Source organism: Amphiura filiformis, chromosome 5 (assembly GCF_039555335.1).
Source record: "Amphiura filiformis chromosome 5, Afil_fr2py, whole genome shotgun sequence".
In the NCBI taxonomy this organism is placed as follows: Eukaryota; Metazoa; Echinodermata; class Ophiuroidea; order Amphilepidida; family Amphiuridae; genus Amphiura; species Amphiura filiformis.
In genome coordinates this window covers 9,026,366-9,045,329 of record NC_092632.1, presented here as the reverse complement: position 1 = coordinate 9,045,329, position 18,964 = coordinate 9,026,366, and the positions used below count along the sequence as shown (strand labels likewise).

General features: G+C 36.5%; 1 protein-coding gene across 1 annotated transcript in view; it reads right to left on the bottom strand.

Moving 5' to 3' along the window:
• Positions 1–13,430: 13,430 nt before the first annotated feature.
• LOC140151983 (uncharacterized) overlaps positions 13,431–18,964 on the bottom strand; it is an 84,295-nt gene continuing 78,761 nt past the window's right edge. Inside the window, exons 12-14 of the mRNA XM_072174284.1 lie at positions 14,853–14,957; positions 14,022–14,150; positions 13,431–13,592 (exon numbers count right to left, since the gene is read on the bottom strand). Of these exons, the coding sequence (XP_072030385.1) occupies positions 13,431–13,592; positions 14,022–14,150; positions 14,853–14,957 (396 nt within the window). The remainder of the gene's footprint in view (positions 13,593–14,021; positions 14,151–14,852; positions 14,958–18,964) is intronic.

The window sequence follows — 18,964 nt, the reverse complement described above, 5'->3', positions numbered from 1 at the left end:
CAAAATAAAAATTGATTTTCATTATCTAAATCAATATATTTATTAAAAAATAACACTTTGATGTTTTGCAAAAGTTCATTCTACAAATCATTATATTGAAACCTTACTTGATTTATTATTTTAATGAGTTATGTACGTTTTACAAAAGTGTTGTTGTTTCAGCCCTCTTTACAACATAACTCAAGAACCACAGGACCCACAAAAGTATATGTGATATTTGAATTCTTTTATACACTCGCTATGAAATGATCAATGCAATTTTTGCCAAAGCTCACTACCATTCGCAAGATGCTGTGAACTACCAAATCGCAACAGTTTAAAATAGTTGCTAACCTTAATTAATCTACTTTTTTAAGTCCACATAAGCGTCAGACCAAATCTTGTTTGTCACAGAAAAAAGTTCAGATTCATTGGTTACAAGGCATTTCAACCCTTACTTGTAGCATCACCAATCTGGTAATTTCACTCAGAGAAGGTATATTAATTTACATACAAGACCTTCAAAATATGCTATAGTTTCCATCACGATCCTTTCACCTTTGCCAACAAAGATGCCCTGATTATACAAATGAGCCCTGTTACCATGGTTATATGATTACATGTTCAGCCAATGAGATATATGACCCGACTCCATCAGCCATTCAGGCTCATGCCCATATTTGTATGCTCTCCATCAGCAAAATGTTGCAAAAGTGAGATAGATCATGCAATTGCCACAACAGATAAATTTGGTCTTAAAATGTTCAAAAGAGAATACATTAAAACTGACACTGCAGGAAACATAGCATTAAGGCTATTCTTGTGTGCATCTGAGCCAAAAAAGATACCATCATCCTTAAGATAATGGTGCGCTATTCTTGGATAAAGAGTTCAGCTTTTGTAAAATCATACGATAAAAGTTTCATCCTTGTCAAAAGCACTAGTTTCAACTGTCAGATTAGTCAAAACGATTATTGTTGTTGACAAGGTGAATCTCTTTAATATCCAGCAAACCAACTTTCTCAAATCAGGTGTATCAGACCTTTCTGACATCTTTGACTTGTACTTTTTTTTTAATTTCAGGGAAGCTGCCTACGCAACAAGTAAGCTGCCAGCTTGAATTGTGTCTGTTGTGAAGACACCACTTTCCTGGGTTCCGTACGTGTGCAGAACTGCATTCTTTACTTATGTTTCACTTCCCCAGTGAAACTTATCAATGTTCTGAATTTTCAATAAATTATTTGTAATTTTTGATCATATCCATTACACTCAACATCAACACAGAGTGAGAGTTACCTATGGTTGCAATATAACTATTATAAGGTTTAAAATATTGTTTGTTTTGTTGCCTTTTGGATCCTGGTCCTTACCCAACAGTGAACAAAAATGAAATCAATTCCAGGATGTTCTCATTTGTTCTTAAATTGTGTGGTTTTAAAAAATGAATCAAGGGTATTTTGCAAATAGACAGAATAATAAAAATAATAAAAACACCAATTTTAGGAACCCACCCAGAAGGGCAACAAAAAACTATATTCAATTTTAGCCTAATAATGAAATTTAAAAAAGATGCACTTTTTTACTAAGAAGACTGTAACTGTATTTACCCGACAACAAACTTTACTGAAACATTGTATCTCTCTTCACCAATGAAAAGTGCATTGCAAAGGTCAACAAGTTTTAACACCCAATTGAAATATTAAAAGGCTGTATTTGAATTATATGTGATAAAATGAACAAAAAAGAAGAGTAAACATGTTTAGTATTTATAGTGGTTTTGAGTTATGGTCATACTAAAAGAAGATCTGTAAAATGATACCTGTCATATTTGATTTTATCTGCTAATGCTGCCACATAATAATTGGCAATCTTTAAATGGTTGTGTATACACAAACAGTTGTCAAGAAATAAGATCAGTAAGTCAGCAGGCCCCAAGCCAGGATTTTTTTTGGGGGTACAGGATTGTTTTTTAAAAGTGCAAAATGGCACCCCAAGATTAGGTTGACAATTTTTTGTGAAAAGGTGGGACTCCACAAAAATGAGTGGAGAAAAGTTGAAGAGCACAAACCCCTCAGTTTTAATCAAGAATATAAACATGATCATGACATTACAATAAAAAAATTACCATCCAATTCCAGAGATTCAATTTCTCTTAAAGGATGCCCTATAAAAGCAGAACTTTTGATGGATTTGGGGGCACTCCCTGGCTATGGCCCGGGGGCTACAGGGGCTTGCAAGTCAGTAATATTACTTTTAGATGGTTAATGCACAAAATGGGCAAATTCTAATACCAAATGTTTACTTTCTTGTGTTTAATATGAAAAAATAGAACAAAGAGGACAAATTTAATTAAAGTAAATCTAGCAAGAAGCAGCTTTTGTTGAGATGCAGACATTGTACACTTACTAATCAGCTGATCCGCTTGTGACATGGACTCCATCAAGTACCAGACAGGTCACCTCTTCTGAATGACATTCAATGATGCGCACACACTGGTAGTCTGCAGACAAAGACCACACCGGATTGTCTTGTCATAGGAACCGTAACCCTGGAAACAAAAAAGTACATGATGCCAAATTGAGCTTGTTAGCGCAACAGGGATCACTGAAACACAGTGGGAGATATCGAGTGTGGAGAGATAGTCACTTTGTAACATGGGAACGAAACAAAAAAGAAAAAGATGAAAAGTGGGGATTTTATTATTTATAATTGATGGGTATTGCTTGAGTTTGAATACTTGATCACCATAAAATCATTCAAATGTTCAAGTATGTTGAAATCTTATATTTAGTTAGACATTATACCTAGGCATGTGTTACTACAATTACTTTTCATTACAGACTTACTGTATATTCAGGTTGGTAATATCTTGAAATAGAAAGCGTATATAAATGAAAGTAAAAAGGTGTTAATTTTTGTGAAAGTAGTCACTAGCGAATCCACGGAAGGGGCTTCAGGAGTAATAGTTCCCCATTGCCATTACATTGTCAAGCTGCATCGCAATTGCTACATCGCTGCTCAATACAGACTCTGAAAAGGTAACTTTTAAAGCTTATATGCCAACATCACAAGAGTCCAATATCAGTCTATGCTGCTAGCATGCATAATAATTAATATTTATAAGTGTCATTTGGGGTACTAAATCTCATTTACAACCTATTGTGCTCTGTCAATGCAACTACTTTTCAAATTCTGGAGGTATTTATATATCCGGAATACAAAAAAAAGTTGCTTATTATTTTTCTTTCTTTCAATTTGTTCCAATCTTTTGATAATGAATTAAATAATGATTAAAAATAAAATTCACTGGCAACCTAACACACAAACACAAAGTAACAAAAATAAAAGCAATATTACAGCCATATTGAAAAATATGCTGAAGTCAACACCCTCAATATTTTCAAAATTCTGTTTTTTACATGATTGTAATGTACTTTATTAAACCAACATACCCTGCAAAAATCAAGACTTTAGGTGCTGTAGTTTTGTCAAAATCCAAGATTTTGAATTAAGTACTGAGGAACTGTTGTTTAATTATTACGATGGAAATATTAGTCAAACAGGTACGCGATGTTCATAACACAACACATACATGGCGTGTGGAGCGGTCATACACATATCAAACGATCATGCCGTAGCACGACCTATGAAGCGACATCGGCGTTAGTAGTAAATTCCTATTTTCTTTGCTTTACCTCAGTTGTTCAGCTTAAAATTAAAATTGGACATATCTGACAGTATAAGCTAACATTTTATGGAAAAGAAATAATAAAAATTCCCTTTAAAGGGAAAGCCAGCTTCAATGCAGAAGATGCCTTGTAATTAGTTTGGGTGGTGGCATTTTTAGGATCACTCTTTTTTATGATCCATCATGTTTCATGACAGTCCACCAAACCATCAATGATGAGAACATGCACACAGAAACAGCAAACCAAACAACTCCTATAACTTCCTGTCAATTAATTACTCCAAATTGTTCTGTCTTTTTGTCTTTTCTGCCTTTTAGGCTACCCTTAGCTCATTATTAATATAAAGAAATGCAGTTTTTAGTTAATTGGCTAAAAACTGCCATCCTACTTGCCTTATACATGCACATTAATTTTATATTAATTCGCAATTTATACTTAATATAGCACATTATAAAATGTATAAAGACTGATATTGTTCAATTATAATAGGCCTACATGTATATAAATTATACCCATATCAAAAATAGGCCCTGAAATTGCATCAATTTTTCCCGTTGAAAAGACAAAACTGATGTTTAAGATATAAATTATTTCATAAATGACATTTTGAGTCATTTTTATCCATAAAACGATACAGATTATAGGATATTTTTACTTTGACTTTTACGTCCATAAAGGTTTTAATCATGTTATCAATACACTCACATCTCATGCTATGCTGATCTCCAGGAGGTCTGCGAATGTAAATCTAAGAACGCCTGATAACAAGGATTCTATAATTTTCTTTCGTTGATATGCTGTGGAAACTATTATAGGCCTGGCATGAACTTTTAATGTCATATTTCCTTCAAACCATAACTTTTGAAATTCTCACTGTTTTCATTCGTTGAAACGGCAAAACATACTTTCTTTTTCTTACAAATCCAATAACAGGTCTATTATATATTTTCACCATAAAAAGTTCCGCAAAGTAATTCAAACCAATGCTAGTACCCCGTAATCTCTTTAGCAAACAAAGACGATCTCCGAATTAGATCATAGCCAGCTAACGCTGGCGAAAACCATATTCGTTCCATTAACTGCCTATGCCCCTATAAGCACCCACCCAGTGACTTTCCAACAAGCAAAGTGATATTAGGTTATTAACTGCCCATGCAAATCTGAATCATGGTCTGAAATATACGACACACTGTGATGATGATAGATGAATATTTTGGGCCTTTTTTACATCTTGTTGACCTAAACAATGTAAAAAGTAAGCACCCACCCAAACTGAATTCGTTAAGCGCCCTGGGCAGTTAATGTTGTAGTAATACAACAACAAATATTTCTGTTTCAATTGTGTCTTCGTTAAACCATACATAGACTAGTCTAATACACTAGAATACTCTGGACTCGGAGGATCATAATATCACCTTCCATTCATCACCTTCCATTATTCCCATAATACACTATTTCAATTATTGTGTGACTGACTCATTAAGCTTTATTACTGGGTGTGAGCACTTTGGGAGCTTTTATGTTGAACTTTTATTCCCAGTGGCCAATTACCAAACTAATTTCCAAGTCATCCATTGCAAATGTTCATTCATAGGGTTTCTATACTTTGGTAAGGGGAAGGTGAGCCCGGGAGCTGAGAGCAAAGTTTTCAAGTTGTTGCACAATAATCTACTCCCACAATTTTTTTGGAACTTTGCATTTTTTGGTAGATTTAACCCAGTATTTGAGTCAGACCAGACCCAGGAGGGGTGGGGGCACTTCAATTATGAAATGGATATAGGTGTTGGACTGACACTTTCACAGTAAGGGCCATTTTTGGGTGAGAGCATGATTTTTGGCATTCGGTGAGAGCAAAATGTACAAAATATGGGGTCAATGGGCCAGAGACGAACAGTTTGGACCTGAATTAGGGATTGGATGAGAATATGACCTTATAAAAATGGGGTCTTTGGGTGAGAACCAAATGAAGCCTTGAATATTTAATTTTCTAGTATAAAATCAAGCTCGACATAATCTTGGAAGCGGCGATCTGACTCTGCTGTTATTTTCTTTGGAGGGGGGGGGGTCATGAATATTCCTGATACGAAAGGGGTCGTAACAGCCTTACATACGTGTCACCTCTGAAGTGGAACCAGAGAAGTCCTCAACACCACCAGTTGGTATGCTGGGGGGGGGGGGGGGGATAAAGTGGACTTTTTAGTAGCCTGTTTTTCAAATTGTGGACTTTTGTGGTGCACTGCATAGATTCTGGGAGAATTTTGGTGGATTTGGGGTAGGCCTAAATTCTGGGTGATATTGGGCCAATTGCTGGTGATTTGGGGTGGCATTTTAGGGATTTGGGCTTTTATTTTACCATGGTAGCTGCATGTCCCCCCTTGCCCCTCCCCTGGCCCTGGCTACAACCTTCTTAATTTTGGACAGATTTGAGGGATATTATTGACCTTGGTGGCTAGGGCATCTGCCCCCCTCACCCTCCCCTGGCCATGGGCTTGCTTATACCCATGGTCTATGGATAAATATCATATAGATCTAAATGGCGAAGTTATGTGTCATGAAATGTATTACTTTCACAAGAGATCCTTGGCTATTCAATCACAGTAGAATACCAAAAGTGATTTTGATTTCACCTTTTAAATGTTTAAATTTTGGGCATTGTAAACAGGTTCATTTGAGTTTTCAAAACTGATGAAAGTTGGTGAAAATATCAATCATTTTGGCAAATGCAGCCTGTACAGATCGCAGAAGAGAACTGTTCCATGTCAGGTCACACTGTACTCTCAACACACTTGTATCAATCATAATGGTTTACTACAGGAAGTCATTTCAGCCAGAAAACAAATCTGCTTTTAATAATAGGGCAACATCATAAATCTGTTCTTTCTGTTCTGCCCTTTCTTTTCTACACCTACACAACTGGGAAAACATTCCAGAAATGGCCCTCAAATCACAGAAATCATGTTACCAAATGATGAATTCAAAGTTTGGAATTTGTGTACAGCAGGTGATTTAAGGGTTATTAAATGAAATCAGAATCATACCAAGAATACCAAGAACTGAGGCACTCCAGAGGGAGGGTAGTGAAGGGGCTACAGAACCCTGCCTCAAAGCCACACCCTGAACATGCTCCTGTCCAGACATGCCAACTTGTAAGTACGGTTTCACCGGCCGGCCGGTGTCTGATCGCAGTTTTTGCTGAACCATGAAATGGTATCAGCCTATATGAGTGTATCTTCTTACTTCCTTACTTACTTGCAGACTGACTAACCTTTTGGTCTAAAATGGGCATATCTCAAAATGCCACTAAGGTATGACCCGTGAGTGGTGTTAAATGAAAGAGAGAGAAAACTAGAGATAATTTGCGCTCACAGAGCGCAGACAATCGCCAGGCATGTAACCCTTTAATGACCTTTTGATCTGACCTTTAACCTTAATGTTTAACAGGTCACGAGGTTTGTTGTCATCAAAATTGAGCCTCGTACCCATTGCAGATGTCCAAAAATGCATTTCTAAAATTTGACCTCTGCATGACCTTTGACCTGACCCCTGCAAAATGTTCCTCTGGTCATGAGATCTGTTATCACTGAGTTTGAGCCCCATACCCCTTACAGATGTCCAGAAAAAGAAATTATAAGATTTGACCCCAGATAACCTTTAACCTGACCCCTGCAAAGTGTTCCAATATATGCGCCTGGTCATCAAGTTTGTTGTCACAGAGTGTGAGTCCCGTACCCCTTACAGATGTACAGAAAATGCATTTCTAAAATATGACCTCTGCTGACCTTTGACCTGACCCCTGTAAAATGTTCCCCTGGTCATGATATTTGTTGTTAACGAGTTTGAGCCCCATATCCCTTATGGATGTCGAGATAATGCAATTGTAAGATTTTACCCCTTAATGACCTTTGACCCCAATTCTTTGTACAACTTTTAGACACTGGCTAAAGGCGATGCAGGTATGCAAGTGACGTCATTGTATTATGTAATTTGTGGAAGAAGAAGCATTTTTAGTGAAAATCACATTTTGGCCATAATGACCTTTGGATGACCTTTGACCTCGAGTTGGTCATGTAACATTTGTGCCCCTACCCAATGGTCCTTGTGACCAAATATGGTTACATTGGCCTAAAGCATATGGCTACAATGGCTCGTTAAAAGTTTGACAGAAGAAAGAAAGAAAGAAAGAAAGAAAGAAAGAAAGAAGAACTGACCAAAAACAGAACACTCGCAAATTGGAAATTTGCGATTGTAAAAAAAAGAATATAATAAAAATATTTTCCCACCCGGGGTGGCATATCTTTTCATATTTTGAAATGCCAAGAAGGTGTGACCCCCTGAGCGGTGTCAAATGAAAGACAAAAAAGTAAAGAATATGATTAAAATAATTTTCCAATCGGGGGTGACACTCCTCAAAAGGCCTGGGTCAAGTGGGTCCTTTTCACATCTTGAACTGCCAAGAAAGTATGACCCCCTGAGTGGTGTCAAATCAAAGAGAAAAAATTACAGATTATATAATTAAAAATTTCCCCACCAGGGGTGACACTCCTTATAAGACTTAGGTCAATATTCCTATTTTGGGTCCTTTTCACATATCTCAAGAAGGTATGAACCCCCGGGTGACTGACAATGGTATGCCACATTCAATATACTGCCGAAGCCATGGTTCACCTGGAATTATTGGCAGGGGGAGCTGAGATCTCACTAGCCCCCACAGAACCTATGACTCGAACCTCAATTCAATGTAAAGTCCTGTCTCTACTTTCTTAACTTATGCCCATAAGTTCATTCTACACCTATGAATTCTTGGCCCATCAGTTGGCCTCTAGCTTAGTCAGTTAGCTGGACTACTCAAGTAAACTTGGCCCTGTCTGTGATAGAATGAGGAAGGCTAAGGGCAGTATGGTCAGTCCGAAATTAGAGGTCTCCATGGTACAATGAAATACAGACCTGTGATAAATATGGGCATTCTGAGCAAACTCATGACAAAATGGGAAAATGACACTCAAATCCAAAAAAACACCCCACAAAAAACACACCCATGTATGCAATATCATTTGTAGAGCTCTGCACCAAGTTGAAATTTTGGCTAACAACAGGTTTCTGACAGGACATGGGAAGAACAAGAACTTAAGTCTGAGCAGTACTGATTCCTGACAAATAGTATGAGGGATGGTAGAAGGGGGGGGGGGCATCTTGCCAAGTCTTGTTCTAACATAAACTACAATGACTGCTGATGAGCATGAGTATTTGTGATACTTTTCACTATTAACTTAACCAGGTCCATAGCATAGCAGCAATGAAAGTCTGATGTAAAGCATATCTGGATACATCATCATCAGCTTTCTCTGGATACACAGATTTACTAAATAGTTTTGTGCAATGGTTCATTGCAATCTTCAGTGTCAAAAAACACTGGACATTGGCAAGGCAACCTTTGTAAAAAGCTCATGCTCTCAGAACAGTGTTCAAAATATCCAAAATAATGGTACATGACACTATTTAGGTCCCCATTATAACAATCCAATAGGCCTACACCTAAAGATGTGGGTCTGTACCACCACCTACTGAATTTATTGGGTTTTGTGAGTATTTCTGGTCTTGTCGTAATAAAACTGTTTAGATGAAACCTCTATTGGCTGCCTTGGTGTACTCAACCAAGCTGGCTCTGGTATCTTTCTAGCCACACATGGGGGCGCAAGTACTATGTCATGTACTGTGTGCTAGCTGGTTACATGGCCTTTGGTGTACAGTGTAGAGTACACTGCACCCTTCACCCGATCTAGTGGGACATTGTAAATAACAGCAGGCTATTAAAATAATTGACATCCTGACATACTAATAGGCAACATAAATTTCTCCACAATGTGTACAAACTACACAAACAGCGGCTGACAAAAGAAAATGTATAAATTTTGTCAAATATTTGCCCAGAACAGGTGTTTAACAAATAATCATTTGCTTCAAAGAGAAAGTGAGCCTAATTGGCAAATAAAACATTTGATATTGGGTTATAACTTCACAATGAATTATGGGAGTCGGAGAGAATTTGCATTCTTTCATGAGCAAAGTGAACATGAACGATTGTGTTTACTGCCATTACAAATATCATCATGTCTACATGCAATAAGAACATGAAAAAACATGTTTTACATTAAAAACCAAGTCTGCTCTCAAAAACATTTAGGTCAAACATTACTTCATATGTCAGTGATAATTTCCAAAGCTAGAAATGCTTTCAACAGAACCTTATTCATGTCAATTTCAATAAGGTAACTTGTAACACTTGAAATGGATTCATCAGGACCAGTTCATGGAACTACATCAAATCAGTAGTTTTTAAGTTCAAATCCAATAAATTTGCAAGTTGATGAAGTGATTTACACATTGAGTTAACATTGCATAGTCTGTGGTCTGGTCATGTACCTGTCTTGCGTGGCAATATCAAAGCTTTGGTACAGTTGTTCTGTGTCTGCATAATGTAAGTCTTCGCACATGTAGGTCTACACCCAGGATTTTCTTTGCAGGTGGGAGTTCGCATCAATTGTGTGGATTTTATCAAAATTTGACATTTAAAAAACACACCAGTTCATCCAAAATTTGACATTTAAAAAACACCAGCCAGTTCATCCAAGATCCCCTTTATTTTTAGGACATTTGGTTTGTTCATCTTAGCACAATGGACTATTCCAGTTGAAATCCATACACCCCATTTGGAAGAAATGACCTAATCTCCCACAATGGGAGTGTAAATTTCAAATGGAGTCATAACCCAAATTTTGGTAACTCCATTTGAAATTCACACTGCATGTGTGGAAGATTAATTAAGGTTATTTCTTGGGTATATGTATAGATTTCAACTGGAATAACCCAAAGCGTTATTACTTCTCGCATTACATCAAGAAATGTGATATAAATGTACAAAAAATAAGAAACCCATTTACTTTATGCTTATATTTGGTTTCACTTTATTACAGTAAGTTTTCTGCATCAAATGTAAACCATAAATATAAGAAACAATGAGTGAGAGCAAACAAATTTGTCTGGAATCACAGCAATACAAGGAATTACATATTTTGGGGTCGTAAGGTTTGCCATGATTCAATGATTATGGACGTCTGGAATGGAATCAATACAACATATAAACACAGCAGTCAAATCCAATCTTTGCTTGCCATAAATTATACGCTCCCTTACAATATATCCCTTGTGTTGAACAGATGTTGTGTCACATAATGCATAAAAAGACATTTTTATTTCAAGCATTTAAAAGCAATTTCTGGTTTCAAAGTTGTGCCAGCATACATAAACTTTGTAGAAGACAGGGAGAATGGATGTACAAATGATAAAAAGTTCAATGGTTTTGTCTCAATAGAGTGAAGAACAGGCACGTAGCCACGGCTCGGATCAGAGGGAGTGATCCGACCAATATTTTGTTAAAAAGAAAAAAAGAGACAAAATAATAATCAATCATTCATTTTTCTCAGAATATTGCTCGAAATTCTTAAACAAAAACACACTTTAGGCCTCGGGACTTGTCGTGAGGCATATAGGCCTACACGCTTTCTGTCAACAACAAAAAAGGCATCTTTGCAATATTGTTCGCGTTTTGACCAAAAAGGGGCATTTTTGAAGGGCAAAAATTTGTGAAATCGCTTTAAAAAAGCAGATAGGGATAGGATCTGGTCGATGATGTCCTTACTAAGCATGTTTAGTGTGCGATTGTCTTCTTGGAAAAATTGTCCATTTTTCAAACTTTTTCAAACAAAATTGTGTACACAATTAGTGTAAAAAAGATCATCCAAATGGCTTCACATCCCCCCTCAGACACCCCCTGCGTCTCGCAAGCGCTCAGGAGTGGCAGCTTCCCGTCCATAATATGGGTTTTCTACATTTCATACTTTGGTGATCCCACCAATCCGAAATTGGTCGCTACGCGCCTGAAAGAATGCACATTTGAAATGATCTCATGATTACTTGCTTGCTGAAATACATATATAGAAAGCTCAAGATATTTTAAAGTGATATAACTATTTTGTTTAATGTTCAGGAATCTGGCTGTGGCAGCATACAGTTTATATCAACACTTTAGATGCCGAAAAGGGAATGGAAATAAACAGTTAAAACATTTTGTTTCAATAGAGTGCTGGTGTTTGCATTTCCACAGGGGCGTAGTGTTTATGGCACCCAGGGGAAATGATAGGGAATTAATAATACTATCCTCTTCTTTAAAGGGGGGGGGGCAGCTGAACTGAACTAAACCTATAATGACTCTCCCTGAACAAATAGTGCAAAAAATGTGTACAGATATTACTAATTAGTCACAAGCAAGGTCAACTTTGGCCTCAAACAGCCTCTCAGATCATAATGACTATTTTTGTGAAACAGGCCTACACACAAAGAGAGTGAAAACTAGGAATTCGTCACAATTTGGAGGGGTACTGAATCATTTGATTTATGTATGGCCATACATAAAACAGACAATTTGTTGCACCCTCCAACACGGTGCCCAGGGCATGTGTCCCCTCATACCCCTAGCTATACACCATTGCATTAGACTGCTTGATTGCTGAAATACATTGCCTTGTGGCAGACATAGTGTCTAAAACGGCTCCTGCAGGTTCCTGTTAACTAGTCTGAACCAGGAGATTCTTTTTGGCAGAACAGTGGCTTCTTACTGTTGATATCCATAATTTGCACCTAGGATTCAACACCTTGAAATTATGAAACATAAAACAGTGCTCATTCAGAACTAAACTACCCCTTTGATATTAGATTGCATTTATTTGTTGTAATAACAATAATTATGGAATCGTAGATTAAAAAGAAAATTAACAAAAGAAATATTAATACTTTCAGCTTGTGAAATAATAAAAGTTTGCATTACACATACTGCGGCACACCAGGATGGTACAAAATTAAAGTGGTATTGTTTCATCACCCAGAATTTTCCCATCATCATGATCGCTTCATGCATTTTAATTAATTAACTTGGAAAAAAAAACCTTTTCTTCACGCATGACCTGAGGAAGTGTTTGCTTATTTCTGGCACTGTCTGTGGATATCTCTACCCTAGTTGATCTCTCAAATAAAAAGTGCTCTCAAATAACCATTTTCAGCATTGGACACTGTAATTTTTTGAAGTATTGGACACTTAGGGATTCAATCATGTTACAAGTGGTTCATCAGAAATTAGTAATGATTAACCCATGCGTCCACATACTTTATATCGCGAGGGAAGCTTAGCTGCTTGAGAGGTATGAAAATATGCGGACGCGTCAGGTGCAGAGTTGTTAACCACTGTGTAACATGATTCATTACCTTTCAATAACAAAAATAAAATTGTCTATTTCACATGATTATTTCATGAGGGAGGAATATCAGTGTCATCGCCACTCCACATTACAAGAAGGTTGATCAGTTTAGTTGATATCAGCAAAAAATTACAGAAAAACTATCGCAATGTTTAGGCATGACAAATTGTACATGCTCACATGTAATGCGTAACGGTTGGCTTGAAATGCAAACAACATCATTTTATTGGCTTGCTCCTGATGTCAGAAAATATAGGAGTAACTTTTTGAATTAAAACAATGATTATTATGCTATTTTTGATTCAAATAGAATAATAATTGTTAAATAAAAAAAACATTACTGTATTTTCTCACAATGGAAAGGCAGTCTACCAATAAAGAAGTAAAACTGTTTTAAAAAATGCTGCACAGAATAATTAGCATTTCACAGTATTGTGATGCTGAGGTAGGGAACTTACAGGTAATTTTGGTTGAATCTGAGACATGATACTACGTCGTTATGTCCTGCAAGTACTGCTAGACGATTAAAATGTATGATGTCCCATACCATGATAGTTGTATCCCAGGAACCAGAGATGATCTTGTCTTCATCAAACTGGATGCAACGGATACCTCCCTTAAAGAAGAAAATGCATGGTAAAACAGGTTATTCAAGGATACAAAACTTGAGATTTAAAAAGGACAACGTGGCATACCTCAGACCTCAGCTGGCACCCTGTATTTGAGGGTTAGAGTTAAGGTAAACCAAATTACCAGACAAACAAAGAAACCATTATATCTGTTTAGGCTATCTCTTAAATATGATTATTCGTGCCATCAGGCATGATTTTACTTGATTGCATCAATATTTCTGACTAAATCAATTCCTCTAACACTGAATCACCACCAAAGATCACTCTTTCTCTACTTAAATGAAGGTAATGTGATGGATGGTTCATTTCTTGTTGAAATTTTTAGATTATCTAAGATTTTTTTCCCAAGAAGGGGTTTTCATTCAATGTGTAATGTAGTGACTTATCTTTAAATTAATTTCACTCCACATTACCTTATGTCCATATATTTTGTGTATACTTCTGCCACTGCGAATATCCCAGACACGTATTGTCCTGTCCATAGATCCAGTCACAATTCGCCGTGCATCAAACATCAGACAAAACACAGCATCCATATGGCCCTGTACAGAAAGAATAGGATGCAAATAATGAATTTATTTATGGCATGACACCTATGATCCAAAATCATGGGCGGAAATGTTAGGACACTTTGCATATTTCATGCATCCCTGAACCCTGTCTGGATCGAAGCATTCCTTTCAAGATTTCTATTCACCCATTGCATAGTTCCGCTATGTGCGAGGAGAGCCTCGATCTGGCAGCATGTAATTCTTCCTTTCATGTCATGCCAGTTCAAGGCATTGCATCATGGCATAACTGTGCAATAGGCAAATACTGGGCCTGCAGACCTGCTGTAAGCTTACATGAAATCCTGGATGGAATTTGTATTGAGTGCATGTTGACTTCTATTTTTTACCTCAATTTTCTTCAGAAGTATAAGACCTGTATTTTTACAAAAAGCACACATTTCTTCAATTTGTCAATTTTATCTCAGAACTCTTTGTCTTCTATTATAATATAGTGTAAATCTTTCAGTACCCATTTTCCACTAAAACAGATCATTTTGCCCTACCCATTTCCCCCTGAGAGCAGATCTTTTTGCCTTAGCAAAGTCGGTGAAGCACCCTACCCCCAGGTGATGAACCCCCTTAAACACTGAAAAGATGGTATTTGTGTAATATAGCAGTGTACGACAACATGCCCTGCCAATGGTGCAGACTGCAGAGCATGAAAATGTGTTAGGTACAATGTTACAAACTTACTTGAAGTCTTCTGACTCTTTTCACAGGTTTCACTACCACATCACGTTCCTTAGACAGGAATTCATCTAGCCCCTCACTTTCATTTTTCTCCAATGTCTTGTCCGGCTGAAACAAAAAACATAATACAAAAATAACTTTGTGTCACTTCAATAAATTTAACTACTTTATGTAGTTGAAACTAAATCATTGACAAAATTGTGTTTTAGTCAAAAAGTAATTTAGTCATACTTTGATCTAAATTTAACATGTTATTACAATGAATCATGTTCATATATTAAGTATATTTGAAATAAATGTATTTAACATTATACTGACATAATCATAATGTACAGGACAGTGCTGTTTACAGAATAACCAAAATCGTAATGTATAATACAACTAGATTGGAAATCTGAAGTTGATAATATTTTAGGTACCTGTGTCACACGTGGCAAATAGGGTTCATGTATGTACCTTATGAAACCTCAAATTTGGTGAAGAAAAGTGACTCTGTTTGCATGTTTGGGAGGAAATGTTGGTGAAACAGGAACTGGAGCAGGGCCACTACAATCATGGAGAAAAATACTTTGGAACCATGGACCATGCATTGATTGAATCTATACCATGTTGGTTAAGTCATGCTGTCAACTGGTTTGCTGGATCCCTCATCCTATTATTGACAAGGGATGAGGAAGGAAATGGTTTCAAGGAAGTTTTGTCGTACATTTGTTGAAAAATACTTGCCAAAATTGTATAGATGGCGGGGGAAACAAAGAGTAATCAGATCAAGAAATTTCCCCAACAAATTTTTTCTTCAATATTGTAGGTCCCTGTTGGGTGGTTTATCATTTTGCACATAATGTTTTAGATCCCCTTTAACAGTCAGTCACTTATGAAATGAAGCAGAAATTACTATTAGTCTTTGAATTATGCTGATAATTTGTGACAAATTTACAGGATATTACCATTCATAAGACACTTTCAGATTTATTTCAAGTACTGATGACAAATCATCTCAAGTTCTGAGCAGTTTAATCAAAAGTTAATATCAATTTGTAGCAACTGGCAATAAGTTTCATGTTATGCTCAAAATATGAAAGATTTATGTTTGATGTTAAATCCATAAGTTCCTGTTTTAAACATTGTTAATTTGTTGATGAAAGTCTATCTTCCATCAGTACATCTAAAGGAAATCCATTCAGTCCTACTGCGGTTTGAAAGCTTCATGTATCTCCATACAGGAAAAGTATAAAACATTCAACATCATTTAAAAGGCATAAAACAAAACAAAACAAAAATAGCATGTCTCAGAGCTTGCGAAGATTTTTATTCCTTCCCCGACTCAAATTTTCATACATTATTATACACATTTATATGAAATATTTTCACTAATTCTTCCAAAAAATGATTTTAAAACATACTTTTACCAATGCTTTTGTTAAAAAAAATTTAGGGACAAAATAAATTATTCTCTGAGACAAATGCCCACCGCAAAACGAACAGGCACAGCAGTTCTTGAGGAATACTATTCCTACGCAAGTGCTAAACCGCATGAAAGTTTCTAACATAGGTCAATATTATTGGTGCAATAAAAGCTCTACATAGTCCCATGAATGTTCTTATCAAAGTGACCACATATTAAGCGACTCATCCTTAATCGGTTAAGGCCCCAGCTGTCGTGTTGTTTCACTCAAAATTTCAGCCACACAGTGATCAGGAAGGAAGGCCAGATAACGAGCCAGGCAACTCATACACTCATATGATGTGATGTTTTCCGATATTTGTTTAATTTAAATGAGGAAAGCTGACTATTTCATCGATTTAGTAAATTACTAATCTGCCGACAGATTGTACTTCTGCTGATTGCTTTAGTGGGAATGGGTGGGATTTATGATGTTTTTTGACTCTGATACAATGAAAAGAAACTTCTTGATGACAAAAAGGCTTTATTCTTACAATTGTTTTAACTTTAACTTTATTTCAAATATTTTGCTTTAGACAATGTGTTCAGGCAGTTACAATTGTTTTAACTTTAACTTTATTTCAAATATTTTGCTTTAGACAATGTGTTCAGGCAGGGTGAGGGGTATAGCACATTTAGAATGATACGAGGCACTTTGATATGAAATTGATGCAGGTGTAAGGCTGAGACTATGAAAGTAAAGGGGTTTTCAGTGAGAGAAAAAGTAAAAATGGGGGCTTTTGGTATAAGAGATGCACTTTATGACCTAATTTATGGGGCATTGGGTGAGAGCAGCCCAACAGTCCACAGAAGCCTATAGTATTGTTTTACCATGGAAAATGCCACCATTCAAATTGAAAAAATGTTGCCTTTGGGTGACATATCCAAGGAGAAACAAGGGGTCTTTGGGTGACAGAGCATGGGTTTATCCAAAAATATGGGGTCTTAGATGCCAATGATGCACATGTGCATCACCACTAGTAATATTAAAGTGTCCCTAGACACCCTGACAGGCACCTGATACTTGTTCAAAGTGACTAACAAACATACACAAACTAACAGACAGAGTTGCAGTTGATACCTGATGAATGGTTTAAAGCAGGAGTAGCATCCTTGCCCGTCTGCACATCCTGTATGGACCTCTTACTTTTTCGTTTTGGACGCTTTGGACCCCTTAAAATATACAAGTTGAAATTGACCAATCTCTGGTAAAAACTGCATGAACCCCTTAAATTTCATGATGCACAAAAATTAAATTATGTAAATCCTCTCTCTTGAGTTGCTCATAATAAAATTTCGTCATAGTTGATACAAAAAAGGAACCAAGTATTTGACCATTTTCAAAGTTCAGAACCTCTTACCCCTTAAAATTCTCATTGGACCCCTTAAATATGGGTTTTGCAGGGCTTAAAGGGTCCGGGAAAAAATCAATTGGTCCTTTTAAACTTTTTTTGCTATTCCTGGTTTAAATGAGTTCTATCAATGTTTTATCCAATAAAGTTCTCAAGTATAAGCAACTATACCCTCCTTTACTGCATTTTGACACTCCCAAAACAAGTTACAATGAGCCATATTTTTTCCAGTTTTAGCCATTTAACTAAAACACTGCAGTGCACTTCTCAATATCAATACATTAATTTTAAATAAAAAGAGTTAAGCAAGCCAATAATCATATTTATATTTCCATGTGTCTTGTGGTTCTTGAGTTACGGGCTAATATATCAAAACTAAAGTTTCGGGCATATTCCTCCTCCCAAGAAAATGTATGCATGTGATGCGGAAATGCCGGCACCCCTTATATTGGGATCTCCTATATAGACGTCATACCATTCCTCTTGTGGGGCAGCTTTATTTGTCACAACATGTGTGTTGTACACAGCTTGGTCATACTGCCCTCTGACCCGATGTAACAGAGGGTGAAAAACACACCCTTTTGACTTGCCTTTGAACCCAAGTCTGAACTCTTCCTTGACACAAGTGCCCCCCAGCCAAAATAAAATTTGTGCCCAGATTTATCCCATAAAAGCACATGAATTTGTTTTATAAGCCAATCACATGCCTTCATTCTTTCACCTGATTGAATAAGCCAATCAGAATCTTACTTCATTTGCACACACACCCACATGCTAGAAAAGAATTATGATGGTAAGTTGTAGGGTAAGGTTTTTTGTGTCCCGTTATATAGTAGTTTGAAACAAGGGCTGCTACGGCCTGAATAATCTTGATCATAAGCTTGTGACACATGACCAGGAACCATGGACATAACACAGATACTTGAGATAATTATTTGAGTAGGGCGGATAAGTTTAATGAAATAAGAGACTAATGCCAGATTTCCTTTGAATTCCACTATTAATCTAAGCTTACTTAGAACATGCTTGTCTACCTCATATCGGTCATGACCTTCCAGACCCATTAATGATCTAGTTATCCTGGTACATATTTATGGCAGGCTAGTGATGCTTTAGCTAGAAGAATTATCATCATTAAAAAAAATTCTGATCAGATTATGAGTTTTAAACTATTTTCCAATAGTTAACTTGTGATATGTGACCAGACATAACACAGATACTTGAGAAAGGTTTAGTACTGGCTATTTATATGAGATTCTCAATTATCATATTCCCTATAGAAAAATTATTTAATTTGTGTACATCGTTGAACATACTCT